Below are 25,703 nucleotides of genomic sequence, written 5' to 3' on the forward strand. Positions count from 1 at the left end.
TAAATAATTGATAGCTGCACCCATTTAGTTCACCATTTAAAGCATATCAATGACAATATAAGCACACTTACCAGAAAAAAAATGAACACATATTGTGTCTAAAGTTTAGTTTATTATAGTATTTTCTCCTTCCGAAACCGACCATGACACGTTATGTATGGTCACGCCTCTTTGGCAAAGGAGCCAATGGGAGGGCGGCTCATGCGAGGCTATACGAATGAAATCCACGGGGTCATTAACACACAAACACACATTGGACATGTGACACATGTATAAAGTGAAACACTAAAGGGCAATACATGTTTTTTGTGGTTTTCTTCACAAAGAACTGATTGACTGCCATTGATGGCAATGGACGTTCAATCCATCTCAACTGGAAGTCCATTTTAAATGGAGTAGAGGTCTACTACTATTGTCTCCTCATTACAGATCTTAACAGAACCACAATTGCAATATCTTTGTCAATGCCACTGACAAAGTGTACTATTCATTTAAAAATATTAAGAAATGTTATTGATCTCAAGAAAAAAATCAGTTACATTTCACCTTACCAATAAAAACCACAGAGCAACGTTTACATTTTTGTAGCTGAAGCATTACATTTGTATAAAAAGTTTTTTTAGCAAATCTGTGAAGATCACAATATGAATTATACATGCTTTGCGATTAACTGGATTATCAGGGTACTATTGGGAAATCAATCATTTTATGATGACGATAGTGTTGAGACAATACGATATTTAATTTGGATTTAATTTGATCATACAATTTTTAGATGACAATATTTACTATTTTTACAAATCTATTCTTAATTAATTTGCTTAAGCGAATTGACCCAAAATGGCCGTCGTTACGGCGTAGCTGAGTCTTCAAGTCATCTCCACGGATATGGGAAAAGGACAAAGTACCCCGCGAGAGAACCTGAAAAACCTGTGTTCTTCTGAACAGTGAGACAGACTACAGAATAAATACAACTTACATAAATATAGTACTTTTTTTACCGTCATGGAGGCACGTCGGGCCTTTTGTGGGCGATTCGCACATGTCTCCCAAGAGACTCCATCCATTTAAAGGCCTTGCTGCAGTAGATGCAGACATAGTGTTTGCCCTCAGTGTGTATGGTTTGGTGTCTGTTGAGTGCGCTGGTGGTGACGAAGCTCTTCCTACAGATGTCGCACCTGTAAGGCCTCTCGCCCGTGTGCGTCCGGATGTGGGCGGCCAGGTGTGAGCAATTTCCAAAGCGTTTATCGCAAACTGAGCAGGTATACGGTTTGCCCCTGCTCTCGTCTCCAAGGCCGCCGTGGTAGAGGTGAAAGGGCAAGACGGGCTCGTGTAGGGCGGCCCTCACGCCCGACGACATGAAGTCCTTGATGTCCGACTCGAGGTCTTCCAGGGGTTGGGAGCTTGGACCAAGCCAGAATTGTCTGTGGTTGTTCTCGGGTTCTTTCTTGACTTGAGCGGTCTCGTCGGGAAGCTCCAGGTTGCTAGTTCCATCCTCATTGAGGGCTTGGGGGTCATTAGCGTCCACATCTGCTGATGCTGATGACTCTTCGTGCTTTTGAGGAACCGGAGGAGGAATGGGCTGTTGATGGGGGTGCACCTGCAGCAGAGGTCCATGACACGAATCTAAAGAGAAAACAAGAAGAAGTGTCAAGCTAGACTTTTGGCTTGATAAAGTGGTTTGAAGCTTAGAAACCAACCTGACTTGAGGAGCCTCAGTTGCATTCGGAGACGTCCTATCTCCAAGTCTTTCACACGGCAAAGCTCCTCTTTGTAGTCGGCGATTGTCTTCTCGACTGCGGCAAAAATTTCCTCCGCCACCGCCGTGAGCCTCTCGTTGAGAAAAGATTTCAAAGAGAACATTTCGGTCGTCCCGAGTGCGGTTTAAAAGCAATTTGAGACTCCAAGGCGATTTTTTTAGTTGGACCCTGAACGTCACGCTTGGCTTGTAAATACGGAAATGAGAGTCCCAGGGAAGAAATGTGCTCCATGTTCATTTGCTGACCCCTGCTGCACAGGAGGTGAATTGCACATAAAACGTTTTTCCTTTTTAATGTACTTTTATGTATTCTTTTTCGCAATGTCAAGATTGCATAAAATAAATAAAACAACAAACCGGTCTCTAAACAATTTATTATTGTTCCTTACAGCCTCAAATACCACCAGCGGTGGCAAAAACATGAGCAGACACGTCACGGATGAACCAATGAGGGCGCAACTGAAGCAAAACAATTGGTTAAGTGAAAAACACGGACACAGTATTAGAGAGACGGGAGACGAATATTTTAATACGAGCAAGACACGGGCTGGTAAACGTTGACGTAAAGGCGTGATGGTCAGTCTTTACATCTTTTGGTGGCAGTGTTAAGCGCACAAAGAAATTTGCAGTGCATGTGCCAACCCGCACCACCCTTGTTCCTCGAGACTAGACGCACCCAAACACAAGAAGGGATTGCGCAAGTACAGTTAATTAAAAAAAATGGGTGTACTAAGTGCAGAACTGATGGATCGTCAGGTCAGATTTTTTTATTATTTTACATCTTGGCGTTGATGATTTCGATGAATTCGGGCTTGAGGGAAGCGCCGCCAACGAGGAAACCGTCCACGTCTTTCTGGGAGCCCAGTTCCTTGCAGGTACCACCGGTCACTGAACCTGGATGTAAAAGACCCGCCAAATAATTGATCAAAAATGTGTTTCTTGAAAATGAGTCAAATTAGGACTTTTAAGATTTTTTGAGATAAACTGATTTGGGTTTTGGTTTGTAAAACTAAATCCACAACATACCTCCATAGATGATCCTCACAGAGTTGGCGACTGCCTCTGACACGTTGGTCTTAAGCCACGCCCTCAGCTTCTCGTGAACCTCCTGAGCCTGGAATATTAAAACACGGGAGGTGACATCTCGGTGACTGAAAGTATGGAAGTAAACATTATCATTTTTTTGGACTACAATTCACTTTAAAGTTCTTCGGATTAATACATATAAAGTACACCTCTACTTACGAAATGTTCAAGTTACAAACAAAGTTTTGTAACCAAGACATTTTGTAAGTAGAGGTACGACTGTAGATTATTTTTGAAATGTCTTAAATATAATTTTCAGGCCGATTAAGTCGCTCAACTAAGCTTTTATGGGCAGATTTTTTGGGACTCTCCCAATTTGACTTGATTTACCTGTTGTGGGGAGGCGGTCTTGCCAGTGCCGATGGCCCACACGGGTTCGTAGGCCAGCACTACTTTGCTCCAGTCCTTGACGTTATCTAAAACAAAAAGAGACACCAAATGATCAGAATTGCACAAAACTGCGAGGCCGACGTGACAAAATATCCATCCTACCTGCGATGACTTTGGTCTGAGCAAAGACGACCTTCTCGGTGATGCCGCCCTCCCTCTCGTCCAGCTTCTCGCCGATGCAGGCGATCACGCCGAGACCGTTCTCCAAGGCGTGGGCTGTCTTCTGACCGATGAGCTGCAGGAAGCGGACGAGCGATTGGTCACGGCCCATCACGTTCCCAGTTCCCCCGGCTTTGAATGAGCACCCACCTCGTCGCTCTCTCCGAAGACGTGGCGCCTCTCTGAGTGTCCCAGGATCACCCAGTGGACGCCGCAATCCTTGATCATCGCAGGGCTGATCAGAAAAGATAGAAATGTTTTTATTTCTGTAAAAATCTGAGCGAGGGTGATGGACATACCTAATCTCCCCAGTGAAAGCCCCCTTAGCAACCTTGTAGCAGTTCTGGGCGGCCACGCCGAATTTGGGGTCCAATTTGGAGCTGGCAAAGTCCAAGTAGATGGACGGGGCGCCGCATACCACCTCTGTGGAAATAAAGTGCATGTGTCAGTCCACCTTTGTACTACAACAACAGTCTGAAGCAAAAAAGAAAAACATTTTCCATGACACTAATTGTCAGATAATACATATTTGATAAACACGCGAGGCCAGACAAAGCATTTTCTTCATCTTACATCATATATTATGCGCTATAATTAGTCTACTGCACATGGGGACACCCAACTCTTTCCTGTAGAAGGTCAAACACTATATGAATTCATGACTTACTCAATTTACATCAACCCAAATAATCTTATGTGCCTACAGGTGAACAAAAAGCTGACTATCACAAACTTTTATCGCTAGCAGCTCAGATTTCTCCATTGGCGCACGTCACAAAATTCCATATTTGAAGAACGTGGAGAAAAAAAAACAGAAGCCAGAATTCCCAAATCAGCAAAGACGTGGACCTTATCAAAAACGCTACAATGCGTTCGGGGTGCACGGCCAGGTCGGTACGCCGCTATTCAAATTGTAACTGTAGAGCCGGGGGAGTCTATAATAAACTGCCCTCGCTGTCATTAATGCTAAAGGTCAATTCTCCATGAACCCTTCGGAATAAAGTTCAGCTCTGTAAAAGGTCACCAACATGGTTGCATTCTGCAGAGGTCACGTCTGGTTGATGGTAAGATGGCACTCTGAGGGGCGTATGCAGGGAAGGGGCCGAAGTTCAAGGCTTGTGTGGATGGCAAAATAGGCCTGCGAGTGAATTTTACGCAGGGTTGCACAACTGCAATTTAGAATCGACAGCGGAAACCAGCTTCAACGCACTCAGCATCTCCATTGAGCTATTAGCAGTGATAAAACACGGTGAAAGCAGAACTAATGTGAAGGGTATTCCAAGGAGGAGACTGCCAATAAATTGCCTTCATGCCAAATAGGAAAAATGGGACACGCGATTACCTAAACTACGCATATATGTCACGAATCAATGTTGTTGCTATCAAACACGGTACAGTTTAACCTTACAAATACAAGGGACAATTTGATGGTTTTGCTATGAAATATAGTGAAGTCTAATTTTAGAAAAGGTAGCACATAGTGCGCCAGGTTGATTTAAAATGAAATTGAAGATGTGCATGTAATGTCCTGATTTACGCGAACGCACCAAGTACAGCAGTCGCAAAGACTACGTGCTAGCGCGAACGCACCACCCTCCATTGACCGATTTAAGCTCGCACGATGTAAATATGCATTAACGTGCAAATTCGTTCAATCACTATGCGAAATAAATACGTTTAAGAGAGACAGTTGATATTTGGACGCGACAATTGCGCATTTCGTACCGACGTTGGGATCCACTTTGGCGCTGTTCATGGTGTTAATGAGCTCGCCGAGGCTCTTCTTGTCGCCGTTCATTTTCCAGTTTCCTCCGACGAAGAATTTCCTGCTCATTTTGGCGTTTGGTTGGTGGGTTTGCTGTCGAGTGGAACTGACTGAGGTTTTGCTTGCCTTGGGAGGGGAGAAAAGCGAATGTCGATGAGCTGTTCGGCTTATTTATAAAAGCCGGAAACATTAACCCCTCCTCCAGCCTGGCTTCATTGGTTTATGTCGGACCGCCCGTAAACGCGTCTCCATGTTTGAGCAAGAGGAAAGGTACAGGACTGGACAGATATCACATCTACTATACATAACGCTAGATGGATTATATTTGCTGTGAATCAACGGGGGTAGCCGTTAATCTCTTAACCGTCATTTTGTGTCAGTGCTATTCTTCCTCCCTTATCGCAGAGTTTTAAATAACAAACGCCTAAAACAAGTTACAGGCGAGAAAACTATTCATACCATTATCGAGAAACATTATGGATTGCCAATTCAGAAAGTGGGCGTGTTTAGTGACGTAGGATTATCTGATTGGCTATACCCTGGCATGCCCTATGTTGATTGGGAGATTTCACGTTGTCTTGTGAATAATTACAAGACTGTTGCTAAATAAACTTTAATAACAAAAACATGTTTTTATTCATGTTATATTTGGAAGAGTTGTTAATTATATATTTATCAGTGTGCAATTGTTAAACAAATAACGGGTACAAAAGTATAAATAGAATGACACCGTGATCAAAATCTGTCGGTCTATTGGTCTAAGTTATCACCACGACTGCAAACCCACAGGAATATTTGCTCTTTAGATATTTGTCTAGTAGGTTTCTCATAATGAGAAGCCCCCTATACATGTCAAATAAATAACCCATCTAAACATAATGTTATCTTATTCTGATGATCGGTTAAGTACCGTAGTCGACCTGCTGAATAAAGACATTAACGAGCCACACGGGCACCGGAACCACCCGCACTACTGCCTTCTCTTACAGTGTGATGGCCCAGTGGATAAGTCATCAGTCTCTCGCCTCTGTGATCCTGGGTTCAAATCCAAGTGCATGCAAGGATTTTCCCAATATTATTCAGTTAAAAGAATAAGTTCTAATGCTTAAGTGTATAAGTCTGCAGTGGTGGATGAAGCACTCTTTGAAAAAATGACTAATTGTTTCACCCCATTTACTTGGATAAAACTTATACACCAATGTATAAGTGGGGCATGAGTTGGTGTAGTGGGTTGCTCACTCACCTTCGGCCGGGGAGACCTGGACCGATCCCCGGTGTCGCAGGTCGACGACTAACCTCGACATGAAGTGGCCCCTCCAACTGTTGTATGCATACGTATGTACGTACATACATATTTATGTATGTACATATAAATTTATGTACCAATTTTTTGTTTTCTTGCCTTTCAGAGAAAAAGAATCCTTGGGTACACCGCACTGGACTCAATTCTCTACATGAAGTTCAACGAACGTCTGGCAAGAGAACACAGTCAAGCATCTTAAGTTTCCCTATTTCAAGGTTAAAATATGTTTAGCAGTGGGAATTATCAAAAATAAAGTACATTACACAAAGACAAGACAGTAATATAAATAGTTGTATTAATTAATACCCAAAAGTGTGCCAAAAAGTAAACCACATGGAGAAAATCTAAAGTGGTCATCACGTCACAAGTGAGCGTTCACACGTGACTATAATGTAAGTCTTCTTGCTCGGATAGGTCACACAATTCCAAAGCGTAATTAATATACTCCAGTAGACTTCTGGTTTCTGGATTGTTATGATCCGTCACCTCCTCATCCTGAAGACACCATCTGGCCCAGTCCGCGTTGATGCCGTTTGTAAACGGACTAATGCGACACAGCAAAGGACAGCATAAAATGACTTATCGTAATACTATTTGCAATACATCATTATTGAAATGGCGGACACTTTACATTCCATTAGACAAAAATGTCTTTCTTGATTTGTCAACAGAACTTGCCCCAAAATAATAAATGAATGACTATCGTGTCTCATTGGCTACCATTCCTGAAAATAGCTAACATTAGTAATACATTACCAAGCCTTTTTGTTCCTTTAAAATGGCAAAGTATTGTAAATAACTGAATAAATGAGCTAATAATGATTTTACTACAAATCTAAAGCTGTTGAAATGGGCACAAAAAAATGAAAATTTGAAAAATTAAGGTTTATTTGGTTTTAAGGTTAATTAAGGTGAATTTGGAAGGCCAAATGTACTCCAAGTCTTAAATAGTGCAATTCAAAGTTATTTCTATTTATAGCTGTTATAGTTAGCTTCAAACATGTCACGTTAACATCTTACAAGCAAAATACAAAGAAGTGTTTCTCACCTGTCCGGCTTTTCACTATCGCTGTCAACCAGCTGCTCTTTCCATCCATGATTCACACTTAGCTCCTCTCTACACGACCAAATCTGCTCAAATTCAAACAAATGGTGAGGGGAAAAATGCCATGAATACTTAAGAATTAAAAATCGAAATTCAAAAGATTACTGAAAACTAGTATATTCAATTTATGGAGAAATCCCAATGAGAGCTTCTTTGTGAAAATAGTCTGTGTGGCCCAAAAAAAGGCTTGTGTGTTTTTTTAAAATTGTTTTTCTTCTTTGTCATTGGTATTTTTTAAGGAAATAAGTCATACTATACATGGACTTGTCTTACTATAAATGGTTGTTTTTAATGTAAAAATGCCTTACTTTACAGTCAATTTTTGAAGAAATTAATGCCTGACTATACATGGTCTACTTTTTTTGTACGAAAAATAGCCCTATATACATGGTCTTTCTTTAAAAAGCCCCACAATGCTATGTCATTTTTTTTTGAAGATAAAAGCCTTACTATACATGTCGTTTTTATGAGAAAAAAAGCCTTACTATACTATGTCGTTTTTTAAGACAAAAAAGCCTTAATATATTATGTCGTTTTTAAAGGAAAAAAGCCTTACTATACTATGTTGTTTTTTAAAGGAAAAAAGCCTTACTCTAATATGTCGTTTTTTAAGACAAAAAGTCTTACTATACTATGTCGTTTTTTTAAGAAAAAAGCCTTACTATACTATGTCGTTTTTTTAAGAAAAAAGCCTTACTATACTATGTTGTTTTTTTAAAGAATAAAAAGCCTTACTATACTATGTTGTTTTTTGAAGATAAAAGCCTTACTATACTATGTCGTTTTTATGAGAAAACTTTGGCATCTCATTTCTACCATCACCTACCTCATCTCTGTCGTAGTCGCTGGGAGACGGCGAAGGGGACGTCGGTGGGGAAGTTTCAGGTGCGCCACTTGTGGGCTCTTGCTTTGTCGCCCCTCTTCCTTTGGATCTGGCCAAAAGATTCTCTACGGTGGCGGGGGATGCAGGTACGCCCCAAGGGAGTCTTCGCTCCTCCTTTGGATCCGAAACACTCCTCTGAGTCTTCACTTGAAACCTCTTGGTCTCGGATTTGAGACGCGTCCGCTGACCCGGTTCGGAAGAGAGCCCGGCGTCCGACGAGGTTCCGGGGTCCTCGCCCCAAAAGGTCCACTTGGCGGGCTTCAGGGCGCTCAGCTTAAGCACGATGCTAGTGTTCTTGGTATCGAGGCTGCACTCGGAGTCGGAGTTGGACGACGAGGTGTTGGATTGCGACCCCCTGGAATTGGGAGCCGCTGTGGGAAGGCAAAAGGTCTGGTGGCCGTTCCTTCTTAAAATGGGAGACTTGAGAATTTCTGCAATGCGCTTTGTCTCAAGTTGTAACTTTAGCTTTGGAGGACTCTGGTTTTTGGCCTGGAATTCTGGCGTCTGGCCGGGAATCCGCGAGGGATTCTGTTCCCCCGTTGGGTAGTCCACATCGGGGTAGCCACCCGGGACCAAATTATTAGGGCTTCTGGAATTTTGGTCTATTTTGACGGATGCGACAGATGGTTCCGCGTGGGTCTGAGTATTTGCAAAAGACGGATTGCGTTCCTCCTCTGGATCCATCGCAGACAAACCATTGTCCAATCTTTGGATTGCTACTTTGTGATTGTCTCTTGGTCCATGGACGCCATTTACCAAGTGGCTGACTAGGAGTTCACAGATGGCCTTTTTCTCTTGGTGGGAATCCGTACCGTGCGTTTCTCGAACTTTGGCGCTTCTTCGGCTCACCTGCCTCAGGTTTCTCAGCGTTTCCTGTTGAGGTGATACAGAGAAGATGTAAGTAAGCAAGTCCATAATAATTCATAGAATGAGACAACTTGAGACAACTGAGAGAAACGCTTTTGCAATATTCTAAAGATTTGAAGTCGCACCGGGCAAAAAATATAGACACCCTATCCATCAAATGTTGAAAAATACACATTAAATACTATACAGTTTATATGACTAACTATATTATGCATTTTTTTTAAAGAAAAAAAGCCTTACTACACTATGTCGTATTTTAAAGAATAAAAAGCCTTACTATACTGTCATTTCTTAAGGGAAAAAGCCTTACTATACTATGTTGTTTTTTAAAAGAAAAAAGCCTTACTAGGTTATTCATAAAAATATAGCCTAAACCAGGGGTGTCAAACATACGGCCCGCGGGCCGGATCCGGCCCGTCTGGTGGTTTGGTACGGCCCGGGGAAGAAAGCTGCATTGTATAAAAAATATATATGAATTTTCTTTATAATTTGTAGTTCTCGTATTGTCCGCTTAGGGGCGTATTAGTACGTGCAGACAACATGAATTGACATTTATTTATGTTCTTATGTTATTCTCTTGTTCATAATATATTGTTCATCATGTAAAAGGAAAATTCTGTAAATAAACATTTTGATAATTGACTCATTCTTTGCACTAATTATTAGTATTAATGACTAATACAAAGGAAAAAAAGTGGGCTTATTGTTAGTTCTATGTCATTTTGCAATGAGTTTACTGGTCCGGCCTGCTTGATCTCAAATTAAGATGTATTCGGCCCGCAGACCAAAGCGACTTTGACACCCCTGGCCTAAACGGTACAATGTAACTTGTGTATCAAACTCTGGAGCTCACTCCAAACCACAACTATAAACTCATTGACAACAATAATCAGTTTGACAATATCTACCTTTGCCTGATGAATGGTGGATACCCAATTTGAGCAGCTTTCACAAGTGCTTGCTGTAAACATGTCGACGTTGACGGGACATCGAAGCTCTCCCACTTCCACCAGAAGAAAGGAGCCTATAAAAAAAAAAAAAGGAAGGCATCTCATGTGAATTCACATTTGGCTCAAGTTTTGATTGCCTTTGAATGGTTTTAGGACTCACAGTTATCCTTCAATGCAATACAGTAGATTCTGTCCAAGGCCAAAGGAGGACGGAGCACCTTCAGTCGCTCTCCTTTCTTCTGCACTTTGGTCACCAGGAGCACATCGGAGAATAGGAGAGCCACCACCTCCAGCTGAACGCAGAGAAATTAAATACCATTGTCAGTAGGCAACAATACTTTTCTTTTTGGCAATGGAGATTGATAAAAAAAACACAAAAAAACACCTTACTTAGTCTCTCTTTTTTCTTAGTATATACACAGTGGTACCTCAACATAAGAGTGCCCCTACATACGAGCAATTTGAGATAAGAGTACATTTTTGAGCAAATATTTATCTTGAGTGCTAATACGAGAGGAGTATATACTACTTCTCTATTGTCAAGACATTTGTGTGCATCATTTAGAGACAATTTTGAAGGGAATATAATAGCAAATAACCCTCCATAGGTTGCATCTGAAAAGTCAGGGGTGGAGGCGGGGCAAATAAGCCAATCCGGGAGAAGGTATTAAAATTTAAAACTAAATTAGAATTAAGGTTAGATTTAACTTATATTTGAGTGTATCTGCATCACAATCCAAGAACATTTAAATTTGTTTATGTTATGTATATTATGAGCACATTGCCATAAGCTGGTATCTCAAGGTACCTCTGTATTCTTAATGAATTAAAAAAACAAATACTATTCGTTGTCTTTTTAAAATGAAAAATATCCTTATTATAGGCATGATCATTTTTTCTACCTTCTTTTTAAAATGAAAAATAGCCTCAATATAGGTATGGTCATTTTTTTCTACTTTAACTTGAAAGTAAACCAAATAAAGACTAACCTTGCTATCTTTTCTACCACGAATCTTCAAGTTTTCCTCCAGGAGTAGCTTGCGTACCACGCCACAGCCGACTCCTCTCATGGGACTTGTCAGGTCAAACTGGCAGATATCTTGAACGTGCTGGACAGTGTGGGAATCATCAAATTTTAATCGACCGGCCATCTTTACGTTTTTCCACTTTACAGCCAGTTTCTCCATTTAATTGACTCACCTTGTCAATTTCCTCGTTTATTCCCTCTACCTCGTATCCGTCCAGCCTCTGAGCAGATATGGCGAGCGCCGCGTCCTCGTCCTTCAGCTTCAGGTACTCGTTGATGCTCTCCAGAAAACCGTTCATGCTGGATAGCTAAAAAAAAGCAGAGATAACGGTCACGTTTGAAGGAGTCCGGGTCGCGTGGAAGTTTCTCACCATGCCTCGAAGGCCGAGCTGCGCCCGGGGGTCTTGGGTGGTTTTGAGTAGGGCCTTGAGAATAAGGGGGTACTTGGTGATTCTTTGATGGGGCTTGGCCTGCATGTCGCCGATGCGCATCCGCGAGCACTGCGGGTGGGTCTCCACCCACTAGGCGCAGAAAATATAAGAAAAGATTAGAGAAAGAGAAAAAAAAAAAAGATTAGCGTTCTTCTTGAGTTTTAAGTGTGTATGTTTATCAGAACTAAAGCAATGTTGAAATATTTTTAGTTTGTGTTTTGTTTGTTTGTTTTTGTTTCATTTTGTTGTTGTTTTCTATTTATTATTATTATTATTATTATCATTATTATTATCATTATTATCATTATTATTATCATTATTATTATCATTATTATTATCATTATTATTATCATTATTATTATCATTATTATTATCATTATTATTATCATTATTATTATCATTATTATTATCATTATTATTATCATTATTATTATCATTATTATTATCATTATTATTATCATTATTATTATCATTATTATTATCATTATTATTATCATTATTATTATCATTATTATTATCATTATTATTATCATTATTATTATCATTATTATTATCATTATTATTATCATTATTATTATGATCATTGTTATTATCATTAGTATCATTATTATTATCATTATTATTTTAATTATTATTATCATTATTATTATAATTATTATTATCATTATTATTATCATTATTATTATGATCATTATTATTATCATTATTATTTTAATTATTATTATCATTATTATTATAATTATTATTATCATTATTATTATTATTATTATCATTGTTATTATTATTATTTTTGTTTTTTGGGCCTGTTGACTGTTTCAATGCCTGCACAAAAAACAACAGGACCAGTTTTACTTAACATAGCATGTTATATAATAATAAAACTTATTTTGTTCCTCTTCCGTTTCCTCGTGAAACATTTCCAGCAAATGTTCTAAAGATCCCTTTATTCGTTCTTGAGTTATTGTGAATAAAAACCTGTAACTATAAGAAGAATGAAGTCCATTTCTTTTTTGACCTCCGCGAACTTTAACTTTTAACTTCAAATTCCCCCAAAAAATGACTTTTGTATCGTTGTGAATAGTTTAAATATGCTCTTGTTACAAAATATATTCCAAAGGAATAAATCTGGGGGCCCCAAAACATGAATACTGACCAGCACATATGTGGCGAACTGCGGGTTGCTTTCCATTTGTTCCCGAGCAAACTCCAAACTATTTTCTTGTTGAGCGCAGTAATGGAGGTATGGAGTTAAATTCTCACTAAACTGTAGGAATACAAATAAAATAAAATAAATACATCAAATCTGGGAAAAAAAGCAAATGCAACTGAATATGAGAGAAAAGTTACATTAAAAAAGTGAACTTGGTGGTCATGACAAAGTAGAAAATCACTTAAAATACTCACCTGGAGGAAGCCTGCCTCCATTTTTAGTGGGTTAAAAGGTTTTCCTGTTGAGCGCACTTGTTCTAACATGGGAAAAATCACTTCCTTCCAGAAGAGCTGATGTGCGTCGAGTATTTCAGAAAGGTTGGAGAAAAGAAGCTCTGGGGTCACCTGGGACAGCAAAAAACAAAAAGATTACTTTTGTATGTGCATGAAAATGTTGTGGCCTTAAAAAAAGTCTGGACTGACCTCGTCGAGGAAGCCACGAAAGCGCACGTTGACCAGAGCTGCGATAACCAACTAGGAGAAGAAAAAAAATGGAAGAGTGTTGTAAAGACAGCAGATATTTTGTTTGGATTTAGACAGCAAAGCGTCATTGGGGTTCTTACGTCTTTAATAATGGTCAGTTTGTTGATGTAGTTGAGTTCGGTGACTATAAATTCCCACATGGCTTCTTGTTGGTGTTTTTGCATGCGAGACATGCTCTGTCAAGAAATTCAAAAGAGAAAAATATCAAGCTATTTTGTCAATAATGTATTCTTTTTATATATAGGCAATAAGAATAAGCATGAGCTTTAACTCATAATGAACTCATTAGCTGTTGTATTCAACTTTAAAGTTTGACAACTTTTTAAATTTAAGTTTTGATGATTGTTTTTAAATATTTAGCTGCAAAACAAAAGAAAGATTTGTGAGAATATAGCTCATATTTCCACACAAGTAATTCTATAACTTTAATAGAGCCTTTTAATCGCTTTAAGAATATTTGATTGACTTTTATGGAACATTTTTGTGTATTAAAAACAGTTTGAAGAGTACTGTCTGAGATCGAATAGTATTTCATGCATTTTTAATAGTACATCTAGCGACATTTTCATGTTTTTAGAGGCGCAGTCAATTAAGTTGATGGATTTGCAATAGTTAGAAAGGCACTGTATCAGATGTTTGGTCACTGGACGTTTGGTCACCGGTCTTTTGGTCCTCTTCGGTCAAATGTACTTAGATATTAAACAGTACTTAGATATTAAACTCTCTCTCTTAGATATTAAACTCTCTCTCATAAATATAATTTTGAGAACTGGTTTCAACAGTAAACTCTGTGTCACCATTTGAGCGGCGACCAAAAGACCGGCGACCAAACGTCCGAGCACCCACATGTTCCACCGTATTCGTCATGGTTATAATATTTATAAAGTGTTCTTACAGCGTGAGAGTTGACAATTTCAGTCCAGTGCCTCTCTAAGGAGCTTCCACCTTTCTCTTCTCTCCATCTCCATTTTAGGCTGACTGGCACGGCAAAGGCCTCCAATGCCAACTTCAACGTGTCCAGCTGATTCTTCTCCTGATAGAAAGTGAAGTTAAAAATGTCTTTTTTTTCAATGTATTTTTATTTTAAGGATAGTACCTCTGTGGTTAAGTTCCTATCAGACAGTCCCTGATTGATAAAAACTTGTTTAAGTGCAGCTCTGGGTTTGGCTGTTGAGGACGCTCCTTTATTGACGGTTGAATAGTTGCTCACAACTTTCTGTCTCGCACGCATCTGGAAAGAGAAAGTGATCATTTTGATTGGAATTTTTATTTATCAGGCACTTTTTAAAATGAATAATAAACCTGTCAGAATTGGGAGCGCTTCTATTGAATTTTTATGTTTTCGTTGGCACAACGACAAAAAAAGCAAAGCAATGGCTTCTATATTTCTGGTTTATTATTACTGTGCATGTTTTTTAAAAAATAATACCTTGCATTTATTATGATTTATATATTTGCCCAAAGAAAGCTTTCAAATATTTCATAGATTTGTTAATTCATAGAATGATTTAGTATTATAATATGAATAGAAACAAATGTGTCGTGACCCAAAATAGTTCAAAAACATAGAAAGTGAGCCATAAAGGCCCACAAATTAACACGAAGTTATCCGAAAACAACAAGAAACGATCTAGAATTGTCCTAATTCAACAGAGAAGTGACATTAAAATCAATAAAAAGTGACTAGGGATGAATCTACAATCAACAAGAAGTGTAGCAAAATAAAAAGTGACCCAAAATGTCCCAACTTCAAAAGAAAGTCAACCAAATTCAACAAGAAAATCCAAACAAAAAAAACCCCAGGAAAAGACACAAAATTGCCTCAAAAACAATACAAAGCAACCCAAAATCCAGAGATATTTACCTATCAGCATTAAAGGATTACCACAACATTTCTCCCAAAAAATGACATGTCATTCGATTGTATAAAGTCTAAAAATGTTTTTTCTGCAAATCCTATATATCAAGTTGAAAGAAAATCAGGAGGCTCAATCATTTAGTGAATCTGGTATGACAATGAATTCACACAAAAGGTTGCTTATTGGCTGTGTACAAACATATTTTCTGTCATTTGTCACTTCTCCTTTCCCTCATCGTGTCATGTGTCACTCCTGACTCATCAGACGCTAACCCAGCTCGTTTCCGATCATATTTTCTCGTCCTCCGGCGAGGCTCATGTTGTCGTAACACAAGAATTTCCCTTTCGGCATCTTTGTGTGAAACGTCATCTCAGTCTCAGTCAATTCAAAGTATTCCTAAAGCAAAAAGTACCATACAACAGTACGAGAAAGACTTACCCGAGGGCCATAAGTGTAGAACTTGACTTTGTCTGGTAACAACTTGCGGTAAAAACTGAGGTCTGCTGGACTTTCAGGGTTGTTTTCAGGTTCCATCAGCTCCATACTTCGTCCCTCACTTGACAGCACCTCCATGGTCTTTAAAAGGCTTGATGTTTATTTAGGGGGCTTTTCGGGGACTTGGCTTGTTCATTGTCAATTTATCTGAGAAGAGAAACAAAAGGCAAAAAAAAATATTAACAGCAATATACATCACCTTTAATTTAATACCTTTAGATATAATATTTAGATTTTTTTTATATAAATGGATTAAAATAACTGGATTAAAAGCCCTGAAAATTCAGTTTTTTTTATAGATCTAAATAAATGTTTATTTGAGCGTATTTAAATATATTTTTAGATTTTCCAAAATTATTTTTGAACTAAAAACACAGAAAAAATTAATAAAAAATTACAATTATTGATTTAAAATGGGCAAAATCAGGAAATTTAATATACATCTATACTCTTCATTTTAATTGATCCTAAAACAGAAAGTCAGCTCATGATTTACTTTCCCGGTCCACAAAAAATGATGCGGCGGGCCAGATTTGGCCCCCGGGCCGCTACTTTGACACAAATGTGACATAAAAGCTGCCTTTCCAATATATTGGCCCTTTTTAAAACCCTGTATTTCATTTACAGATGAACTTGCCATGGCAACACATCCACGCTGATATTTGATTGGACACTAAAATGTAATGCGCAACACAGATATTATGAAAAATACAAAACCAAAAAAACAAGTCGGAGCTACATTAGACAAAGACTAAAATAGATCTGCTATTGTGTTTCAATGGTTTTACACTGTATTACATCTTTGAATATTGCAAAAGAAGAACTTGTAATGCCACATTTGTTCACGGACAGTAACCGCAAAACACTGACGTCAGGGACTCAAAATATGTTATTAATATTACTGTTTGTTTATTAGTAGGCTGAATTACAAGGAGTGGGTAGTGATGAAAATCGAATAAAATGCCAAATTTTATTTTTTAATGCGTATCAAAACTCCCAATCGAAGTGGTCTTCTTCTTCCCAAACAAAGAAACAAAAACTGTTGCTATGGTTACGCTTTTTTTTGTACTGCTGTCTTTTCTGATCAGTTGTGTAAATGTCCATTTAATTTTATTTGTATTTTTAGATGAGGTAAAGTTAATTTTAGACTCTAAATGATTCACAAACTGGAATTTCACCATGAATATAGTTTCTGGTTTAAATAACGCTTGGCAAAAAACAGTTGTAAAATGGTTTCGGTTACAGTGCAAACTTGACCTTAAATGAGGACCCGGTTAAATTCCCACATTTGTCAATTCTCATCTGCGCTGTCAAAATGTCCCACAGGCAGAATTTACAACCACACAGTCGTCTTTTTAACAATGTGATTCTCACACGACTCCAGCTTTTTTGTCACCAAAAATAAATTGAATTCAATTATGTATTCTAATAAGCATATATGTATGTGGTTATATTATATAGAAATAAATACAATATAGAATAAAGTCATCATATTAACTGTCATATGTTGTAATACTTTGATTTTCCAAGTTCATTACCTAAAAAAACATTACAATGTTAATGTCTTAAACTCTTTAAATCGTCCCTCGGAAGAAAAAGAATACAAAATATTAACTATAAATTGTCATAAATTTGTTATTTAACAGTGGGGAAAATATCACATTGCTCAAAAATCATGTCTCAAATATGATATAATATTACATGTATTATTTTAGTTTCAGAAAATGACAAGTTTATTATTTTATTTTATTTATTATTGTAATATTCTGACTTTGTTGCCCTATTTTTCTCCGTTTAGCCTGAATATGTTGTCATAATACAGAGCATTTTTATAGGACTGAAGTAATAAAATATAGATTTTCAAGGGCAAACATTCTATATATCACGACATTATATTAAGAGGGAGTGTCAGTCCGGTTTTAAATGGCACCGTGATCCAACTTTTAACCCAAATCAAAACCCCACAGAAATGAATGTAATACTTTCTATTGAATTATACGCCAATTTTAACCCCCCACAAAGCGATTCCACCAATTCAAGCTTCCTGGTAGATGTTTCCTGGTACGTTTTCAATACCGGTAAACCGTGAAAACTTTATGAAAATAGTCAACCATATTCATATGTTATAACAAAAAAAAAACACTTTACATAAATGAAGAAAGAAAGAAAAACAAAGCTTACCTGGTGTGTGATTGCGTCCATTGCCGGACTGTCGCGTCGAATTCCTCCAGGCTGTTTAGGTCGCGCCCTCCCTCCGTCTGTGCGACTTTCACCTGCGCCTACCTTGGCTCTCGAAACTGGCCCAGCGGGAATGACTGCATTGTGGCGACCAATCAATCGGCTCTCCGCTTTTAACCCTTTCACGGATGGTGGTCACTAAAGTGGACATTTATTCACAAGTTAGCATTATAACATTCAGGTGACAGAGTATATGTAGAAGTATGATGTATATATACATATGTATGAAGAAAAAATATAATTTATTCAGCTCTTGGCAGTTGTTGTGACAGCCAAAGTGACAAATGAGAAAAACATTTTCTCTTTGTGAATTACTTAATTAGTTCTGTGTAATTGACTTCACTAATCCATAATGATTTGTCAAGCACATACTTAAGTGCATTTTTTACCTTTTTGCTTTTCAAACTTGTTAACTGCCATCTGTATCAATCATTTTCCTCCACAATTATTTAATATTTTTATTCTCTTCTCTGACAAAGGAATATGTCTTTTTTTGTTCTGTTTTTTTGTACATTAACTAGGTTCTTTGGAATAAGACCAATTGGTGACATACTTTATTAAAAAGTTGGGGCACTCGAGATTCATTTAATTTTTTTCTTTAATAAACTATTATTTATATAGGTAAACAATTTCAATTCAGTTCTACTCTTACATGCCAGTGACGGCGCTAGAGGTCCATTTTGACTGGAAGTTGTATTTTAGCATTACTGCTACAACGCCTCTAGGGGGCGGTATAGAACTGTAAACAACGTATAAAGTTAAAGAAGAAAAATCTTTACAATATTTTTTTTGTTTGCTGATTCCTTCAATAACACTTTTTAAAATTAAATAATGCATTTTTCCACCTCGCACGTAACGCCAAACCTCGTAGCTTAAAAACTAAGTTTGACTACTTGTCTGAGATCAGTTGTGCCATAATCGGAACGAATTCAGTTGCTAAACTGAGATATAAAGTAGTAAAGCCATATCATCTATAATAAATTTAAGTCGTCATAAAAAGAAGTTCTTGATTCGACTTACATTTTACCCGATCTTAGTTAAAAACCTACGAGAGCAGGTCCTTACACGCATTTTGCCCATACAAAAAGACCGCACCGGATGTCTAGGAAGTAACTAGACACACCTGCAAACGAAGTGTAGAACAATACTGAGTAGTTCCTGGTGAGATGGGCGTGTCCTTTTGAGAAACGACGTCAAAACGGAGGCTAAAGGAATATACTGAGGAAAGAGTGAAGTTCCAAATTTTATCAAAAAAGTGCTCCAATGACACAACCAACAAAAGTAGAGAGAAATTAATTATTAAAAGTATTAATTATTTTTGTTCATCTATGTATCCTATCATTCATAAATGCAATGTATTTAATACTACAGTATAGATTTAAGTTCCAATCCAAAATGTGGTAAAATTTTGTTCTAATATTTTTTAACCAAATGTATTTAAAAAAAAGGGCTGATTATTTTTCAAACTACCACAGTAAAAGTCATGTATTACTATGTGAATGTACAAGTGGGAGTATTTATTACAAATACACACATTTCCGGATTCAGATACAAAAATATGCAGTATTTTGGTGATTTGAACCCATATCACACAAAAAAAAACCATTCTGACATATATGGGAATTACTTCACTCTGATAAGTCACATGGAATGGAAATTCACTTGGAATAAAATCTTTGCTTTTTAAAAATTTGCCTTTAAAAAAAAAACATTAAGAGTAGGCGTTTAACTCTTACCTTTCTCGGTTTCAGCTCCTTCTTCATGGGTGCTTTGTATCAAAGTGTTAAGGAAACAATATGGTAATAGAAGTAGTGTTGCACCGATACGGCACAAAAAGGACATCAGAATCAGGAAGTATTAAGAATTAAGACATTTTAAATCTAGTAGTTTCCAACCGTCGGTCGTCTTCCCCAAGATGGCCGCCGGGAAACAGCAGTGCTTGTAAAAAATCCCAAAAAAATAACATCCTAATTGCTGTCATGAAAGTCTAAATAAAAGGTAGACAACAAGGAAGTGGCTAACAGGGCTCAGACATCAGTTCCTCAATCAAAAGATGAGTTCAATAAAAAGTTGTTGTTTTTTTCCCCCCCAAAAGACGACACGATTGACCAACACTATTTGCCCTGCACCAGTCGATCCAATCGACATATTGGTGACCTTTGATTTGACTTTTGATGCGTCCCTTTAAGGTGAACTCCCCCATCCAGCAGGTGGCAGCGACACATTCACCACGGCAGGAATGTCGACATTCCATTTGACGTCACGCCGCCTCGGCACGGACTAGCTCGCATTGCAAAGCTTCCAGGCTGCCCTTGAGGTCCCGACCCGAGAACAATACTTTTCATTCAAGGGCGCGTGTCTCTTTAAATGATCCCGCTTGGCAAACGTCGGTGCCCTAGTGAATGCCATACTTTGTTTCCAACTCCTCGGCCACGCCCTTCAGGTGCATCTGCTTGAGTTTGAGTAAAAGCTCTTGCAGCATGGACGGGTGTAGGATTCCATTGCCATTGCCGTTGCCGCTGCCAGTGAGGGAGCCGCCTTCCGCCCACGCTTTCAGCATTTGGTAATGGGCCTCCTTGCTCGTTCTGTTTTCCTGCTCGACCCATTGGATGACGGTGTCGGCCACGCCGAGCGAGCGAACCAGTTGCTTGAGTTGTTGTACGGGCACCTGGTCGAGCACTGTGTAGATGACGTTGTAGGCTGGAGAGAGAAGAACAAGTCGTAAATCATTGTTGCCTCATTGCAGACTTTCCATTATAATTTATAATCGCTGCCCAGGACTAAAAATTACTAGGAGTGAGAGTCAAATAGAAAATAAATCTGGTTTTGGCATGAAACAAGGTATTTCTTGTAACTCACACCTAAAAAAAATATTAATTTTTTGATATTTTTTTTAAACAAGGTATCATTTTTAAAAAAGCTAACAATTTAGCCAAGCATTTTTTTTTACCTCATTGCATCTTCTTAAATCTGATTTTCTTACTAAAATCTCACTCATAATACACATATAATGGCAATTTCTGTGAGTGTAGCATTTAATAAAATTATTTCCTGAAATCCGAGCATTAGTGTACGTTAAACACACTCACTTTTTATCTCCGGTGGGACACAGTCAGGCAAGTTAGCCTGCTCCTGGACAAGTTGTACACTCTCAGTACACTGCGTGACGGACGGTGACATCTCTTTCTGAAATAGAGACTGCACCATGATAGGTTAGCATGATGCAATATGTAGCATAGCATACATATGTTTTCCAGACTGTACCTTTTCCGAATCCAGCGACTGAACTGTTTTTATGAATGGCTTGCGTAGCATCATTTTGGCTAAGCGCTTGGTGGCCAGGTAGCAGATGACCGTCGTCAACAACACTGCCGTCACAACCACGGATGCGATCAGGACGTTGACCAGGAACCCGCTCCGACTCTCTGAAGCTAGAAGACATACAAGGATATGGTAAACGATAACGTTACATAAAAACGATACTGAACTGAACCCCACCTTAGTTTTGCGAATAAAATTTAAAGCACCCTGTCATTCCATTCTGCTGAGTCATACATTTTGATGAATTGAGAAAAAATGTAGCAGTGCGATCCAACAAAATCAGAACAGATAATTTGTGTCATTATTCCGGCAAATCTAATTTAAGAATTTGCTAAACCCAAGTTTGGTGCAGTGGTTAACATTGAGGGCTGTCCTCCATTTACTTACATACTTAAAATCCTTGAGCTTTTACATGAATAAAATCAATACTAGGTATCGACTTTCCCTTTAAAACTTTATTTAAACGACTTAACGGAGGTCCGGTTGACTTGAAACTTATAATCTGCTCATTTTTGTGCTCACCTGCTGCTGGTTTGTGGGAAGCAAGCGACGTGCAGAAATGCTTGCATTCATCTGTACAACTGTGAAAGTACAAAGACAGGAAGTCTTACTTCAAAGTACAACAAGAGAATAAAGGCATTTTGAGTACAAACTCAAGATATAACCCAAATATTAACATACCAACATCTACTTGATACTATTCTACTACTTAATACGACTAACATTGATTGTAGAGTCGAGCATTTCACAAACTCAGAAAGAAATAAACACTCCTAAAATAATGGATAGATTAATGCTAAAAGTCTTATTAGAGAACATTTCAGTAAGCTTAAAGTCAAAATGCAAACTATATTTAGAATGGAAAAGCTTCTCTTCTTTTTGTCCATGGAAAAAGTTTCAGTTCATCAAAACCACTTCCCTTTACGTCCACCCTTGCGTCTCGCTTTGTAATGCGTAGGCGCAAAAGAACACACCTTAAACACTTAAACATACACACACACTTACTTCTTGCAAGGCTGGCATTTTTCTTTCACCCGAATGTAGTTTTCTTTACATTTGCATACAGTGTTTCTCTCCGGTGTACCTGAAGACAATGTATAAATAAGCCTATTAATTGTGGACGGCATAGTTTCAAGGCCACAGAAAGTTAATTATTGACTTGGGTGGCAGTAATCATAAAGTGATAATTGCTATTTGCCTCATAACGAAAATGAAGAGTTTAAAAAGTGTTTTACAACTTACATTTTTGGATTTCCAGTTCATCAGCACTGCAGGTTGAGCATTTGACGCAGTCTGTCGTTTCCGAATCGATTTTTACGGAGTAATACGTGTCATTACAGCGACATTGAGTGTCGCGGTAGTGCTCGCATTTGGAAATCTCCACCTCATGGCGATTTTCTGTCAAGAGAGAAATTGGGAAAAATATATTGTCGAATCTGTCACTGAAAGTTATGCCTACTTTTTGTTTATTTTATGACATTAATAAATCATTTCCTTATAATATTCTCTCATTTTTGTGTGTTTCCTCACATCTTTCATATAAAATTGGGACACTGATCAATTTTAAAGGGTTTAGTTGGTAGTTGTGTGAGGACTGTGGAACCAATTAGAAAATTTACATATAAAGTACACTTCTACTTACGAAAATTTCAAGTTAAGAAAAAGGTCTTAGTGCGTAAGTAGAGGTATGACTGTAAATAAAAACACTGCAGAATTCCTAATGTGCCACTAGTGAACTTACTTTTGCATGTCCGACATTTCCAGCAGTTTGGCGAATAATTCATGTGGTCCAAGAATTGGCCGTCAGGACACTCAACACAAGTCGTTCGGGAATTTTCAGAAATGCAGTGTTTCACCAGTTTGAATCCTGGACAAAGAGAATGTAACATCCACAATAAGTTTGGTTAAACCTTTTTAATAAGGCTAGCAGCAAATAATGAAAATATAAATGACGGTCCGCACAAGAAGCTTAAATAAAGCCTACATACTCTGTTGCATTTTAGATGTTGCTTGTCATTTAGTCAACAGGGCCTGACAACATGTTAAAATTAATGTAGGAAAATGTAAGTATTTCAGGATTTAGTTCTCCATAAATGAATGAATAATAACAGTTATATGAAAAATAATCTAATATGATGAATTGAGTTTTCCTGGTTGTGATTTTCTCGAGTTTTTTGGGATGTTGCTGTACTTTTTCCTCTTTGTTCTGCAAATGAATTACTAATACTTCAAAAAAAATAGATTTGGAAAAAACGATCGTATTTAACCTAATTATGATCAGATGTTTAACAAATAAAATTGCTAGGATTTTTCTGAAAGCACCCCTTTTAAAAAAAAGTTTGGACGACTCTTCTTAAGAAAAAGGGTTGAACGCAGGAGTGGCCTTATAAACTATGATTTTTGGATTATAAAACATTCCTTTTTACTTAACATTTAACTCTCTGGCTATTGTCAGAAGTTATGTCCAACACACATTTCCAAGCCAGAATGTTTTTGACCCTTGAGACAGCTATGACGCAGGTTTTTTGGGGTTATTTATGAATGATTCAGAAAATATCCTATTAATGAGGAATGAATGTCTTTTTATGTTGTTGTCAGAGTCTCTCCAATAAAATAAAATATGATTGTTCAGTAAAGCCCAAACTTACCAGCATGACATTTGTTGCAACATATCTGGTTTACGAGGTAATCGCTGGAAGGACACGTCTTTTCCGTCACTGTAGGACTCAATGCAAGTGTGGACATGGCCAGGCACTGTGGGGCAAAGCAGATGATGCGGGGGAGATCACATTCTGTTACGCTTACTCTCCTCAAAGTGCAAACTATAGAGTGTGCATTGTTTGGGTGAAAATGCCTATCGTAGCTCTACTTACGAAATCAATTGGTAGCAGAACTTTTTACCTAACTCGAAAATTTCGTAAGTAGAGGTGTACTTTATATGTAAATTCCAACTAAACCCTTTCAAATTGGCCAAAGTATCCCAATTTTGTATGAACGATATGAGAAAACACACAAAAATGAGAAAATTATAAGGAAATGATTTATTAATGTCTTAAAAGAAATAAAGCATTTGAAAATATGTCCTGCCCCGCTGAAATAGTTCCTTAAGCGGCTGTTATAATGGGAGATTTGATACCCCGCGTTTGTTAGCCAGATAACTTGGATTTTTTTCGTATCTTTAGCCGCTCATTTGCATGTAAAAAAATGTGTACATAGAGGCTTTTGTAAGATATGTCTGTACTCACGGCCACTGTCAGGAGCACACCAAATGTGACCATCTCGCCATGCATGTCGCTCGCCACGAACAATTTCCACTTAAGATGAGTCTGTCAAAAAGAAGCACTTGTGAGCAAAATTGTCGTTTTTGTCTTAAAAATCTGGAACAGAGTGCAACTCACAAATAGTTTGAACTCCTCCAACACATTCTTGAAGGTTTTCATCTTGTGCAATATCAGTTTAAGGAACTAAAAAGAATTAGAATCTAAAACCTAATTTGCAAATATCCCCCAAAGCTACTTATTCAAAATGATTCCAAGTCAATTAATTGACCTCAATCAAAGAGCAAAACACTTCATTTTGTTTATTATTTTTAAATTAAATGAACAAAGCAAAGAGGTACGGCACAGCAATTAACTTGTAATTAAGAAGAAATTCTGGATCGGCTGGTTACATACATGTCAAACGACATACCAGGTCACAAGGCGTTTCCTATGGCAGCCATAATTATGATGAAAAATGGTTATCATTTAAATCATATAGATTTTATTATTGATTAAGAATATCATTGGAAAATGGTGATCAGGCCGTGACGGCAAGTAAAAAAATCCACTTAGGAGCCAGAATTTGAAAATATGTTTTTGCGGCTTTCACTAGCAGAGACATAGGGAATTTGGGGAGGTGGTCTATTGTGAATTACAGCTATCTAAACAATGTTCATGTGCTTTTTGCCATTGACAGCAATAGACGTCCATTCCATTTGGACTGGAAGACTCATTAAAATCGTCAATTTAATGACGATGTGATACAATAATACTTTTCTCCAATTCTATGGATTTTAGACACTTTGTAAACAATCACTTTTCACCAAAAACAACAACATATACAAAACCATTTTGTTGTCTTAAGGAATTCCACAGCACTAAAATAGTTTAGGCATTTGAAACAAAATCATTATTGAAAAAAAAACAGCATATTTAACATATGAAAATGTATGCAGGTACTATACATCGATATGATGTATCGTTACATCTCGAGTACATTAAGGTGTACTTTAACGCTAAAGGTCTATCTTATCCTGTATACATGTGTTTTACGCATCATTGTACTTTAAGGTCAATTGGATTACACCAATTTACATTTCCAGGAAAAGTGGA

General features: G+C 37.8%; 4 protein-coding genes and 1 non-coding gene across 7 annotated transcripts; 1 reads left to right on the plus strand and 4 right to left on the minus strand.

Annotated features, from left to right (window-relative positions):
• Positions 1-92: 92 nt before the first annotated feature.
• Positions 93-1,960, minus strand: LOC144199342 (uncharacterized). The gene is made up of 2 exons (XM_077720923.1): positions 1,701-1,960; positions 93-1,626 (listed from the first exon to the last, which is right to left on the minus strand). Exons 1-2 carry the CDS (start codon positions 1,861-1,863, stop codon positions 1,004-1,006), a joined length of 786 nt encoding a protein of 261 aa, XP_077577049.1. The 5' UTR covers positions 1,864-1,960; the 3' UTR covers positions 93-1,003.
• Positions 1,961-2,116: 156 nt separating this feature from the next.
• LOC144199630 (triosephosphate isomerase B) lies at positions 2,117-5,355 on the minus strand. Its single transcript, XM_077721397.1, has 7 exons — positions 5,120-5,355; positions 3,694-3,817; positions 3,545-3,629; positions 3,338-3,470; positions 3,176-3,261; positions 2,786-2,873; positions 2,117-2,653 (listed from the first exon to the last, which is right to left on the minus strand). Exons 1-7 carry the CDS (start codon positions 5,226-5,228, stop codon positions 2,535-2,537), a joined length of 744 nt encoding a protein of 247 aa, XP_077577523.1. The 5' UTR covers positions 5,229-5,355; the 3' UTR covers positions 2,117-2,534.
• Positions 5,356-5,948: 593 nt separating this feature from the next.
• Positions 5,949-6,003, plus strand: LOC144199992 (U7 small nuclear RNA). The gene has a single exon (XR_013327020.1). It is a non-coding gene; the product is annotated as a U7 small nuclear RNA (small nuclear RNA).
• Positions 6,004-6,740: 737 nt separating this feature from the next.
• On the minus strand, positions 6,741-19,887 carry plekhg6 (pleckstrin homology domain containing, family G (with RhoGef domain) member 6). Of its 3 annotated transcripts, XM_077720421.1 has the most exons (18): positions 19,746-19,831; positions 19,133-19,227; positions 17,953-18,147; positions 15,715-15,918; positions 14,514-14,648; positions 14,313-14,450; positions 13,498-13,593; positions 13,358-13,408; positions 13,130-13,279; positions 12,879-12,989; positions 11,666-11,815; positions 11,468-11,602; positions 11,257-11,376; positions 10,428-10,560; positions 10,226-10,341; positions 8,394-9,323; positions 7,511-7,593; positions 6,741-7,006 (listed from the first exon to the last, which is right to left on the minus strand). In XM_077720421.1, exons 4-18 carry the CDS (start codon positions 15,847-15,849, stop codon positions 6,838-6,840), a joined length of 2,652 nt encoding a protein of 883 aa, XP_077576547.1. In that variant the 5' UTR covers positions 15,850-15,918; positions 17,953-18,147; positions 19,133-19,227; positions 19,746-19,831; the 3' UTR covers positions 6,741-6,837. The 3 variants fall into 3 exon arrangements, with proteins under 3 accessions (XP_077576547.1, XP_077576548.1, XP_077576546.1); XM_077720422.1 differs by lacking the exon at positions 19,133-19,227 and having other exon boundaries at positions 19,746-19,887; XM_077720420.1 differs by lacking the exon at positions 19,746-19,831 and having other exon boundaries at positions 19,030-19,150.
• tnfrsf1a (tumor necrosis factor receptor superfamily, member 1a) lies at positions 19,512-24,785 on the minus strand. The gene is made up of 10 exons (XM_077720423.1): positions 24,729-24,785; positions 24,576-24,656; positions 23,979-24,084; positions 23,072-23,197; positions 22,573-22,728; positions 22,336-22,414; positions 21,853-21,911; positions 21,274-21,440; positions 21,099-21,207; positions 19,512-20,709 (listed from the first exon to the last, which is right to left on the minus strand). Exons 1-10 carry the CDS (start codon positions 24,768-24,770, stop codon positions 20,405-20,407), a joined length of 1,230 nt encoding a protein of 409 aa, XP_077576549.1. The 5' UTR covers positions 24,771-24,785; the 3' UTR covers positions 19,512-20,404.
• Between the last annotated feature and the right edge of the window lie 918 nt (positions 24,786-25,703).

Source organism: Stigmatopora nigra, chromosome 7, assembly GCF_051989575.1.
Source record: "Stigmatopora nigra isolate UIUO_SnigA chromosome 7, RoL_Snig_1.1, whole genome shotgun sequence".
NCBI lineage: Eukaryota > Metazoa > Chordata > Actinopteri > Syngnathiformes > Syngnathidae > Stigmatopora > Stigmatopora nigra.

Excerpts from the sequence above, each read along its gene's own strand:
- LOC144199342 (XM_077720923.1), bottom strand. The coding sequence starts at position 1,863 with ATGTTCTCTTTGAAATCTTTTCTCAACGAGAGGCTCACGGCGGTGGCG. Across the intron at positions 1,627-1,700 it reads ACTGAGGCTCCTCAAGTCAG|ATTCGTGTCATGGACCTCTG; the intron begins GTTGGTTTCTAA and ends TTTTCTCTTTAG.
- LOC144199630 (XM_077721397.1), bottom strand. The coding sequence starts at position 5,228 with ATGAGCAGGAAATTCTTCGTCGGAGGAAACTGGAAAATGAACGGCGAC. Across the intron at positions 3,818-5,119 it reads CAAAGTGGATCCCAACGTCG|AGGTGGTATGCGGCGCCCCG; the intron begins GTACGAAATGCG and ends TTATTTCCACAG. Across the intron at positions 3,471-3,544 it reads TCTTCGGAGAGAGCGACGAG|CTCATCGGTCAGAAGACAGC; the intron begins GTGGGTGCTCAT and ends CGCTTCCTGCAG.
- plekhg6 (XM_077720422.1), bottom strand. The coding sequence starts at position 15,849 with ATGGAGGTGCTGTCAAGTGAGGGACGAAGTATGGAGCTGATGGAACCT. Across the intron at positions 12,990-13,129 it reads TGGAGGCAGGCTTCCTCCAG|TTTAGTGAGAATTTAACTCC; the intron begins GTGAGTATTTTA and ends GTATTCCTACAG. Across the intron at positions 9,324-10,225 it reads CCACCATTCATCAGGCAAAG|GAAACGCTGAGAAACCTGAG; the intron begins GTAGATATTGTC and ends TCACCTCAACAG.
- tnfrsf1a (XM_077720423.1), bottom strand. The coding sequence starts at position 24,770 with ATGAAAACCTTCAAGAATGTGTTGGAGGAGTTCAAACTATTT. Across the intron at positions 24,657-24,728 it reads TGGAGGAGTTCAAACTATTT|ACTCATCTTAAGTGGAAATT; the intron begins GTGAGTTGCACT and ends TCTTTTTGACAG. Across the intron at positions 24,085-24,575 it reads GTGTGCTCCTGACAGTGGCC|TGCCTGGCCATGTCCACACT; the intron begins GTGAGTACAGAC and ends TTTGCCCCACAG.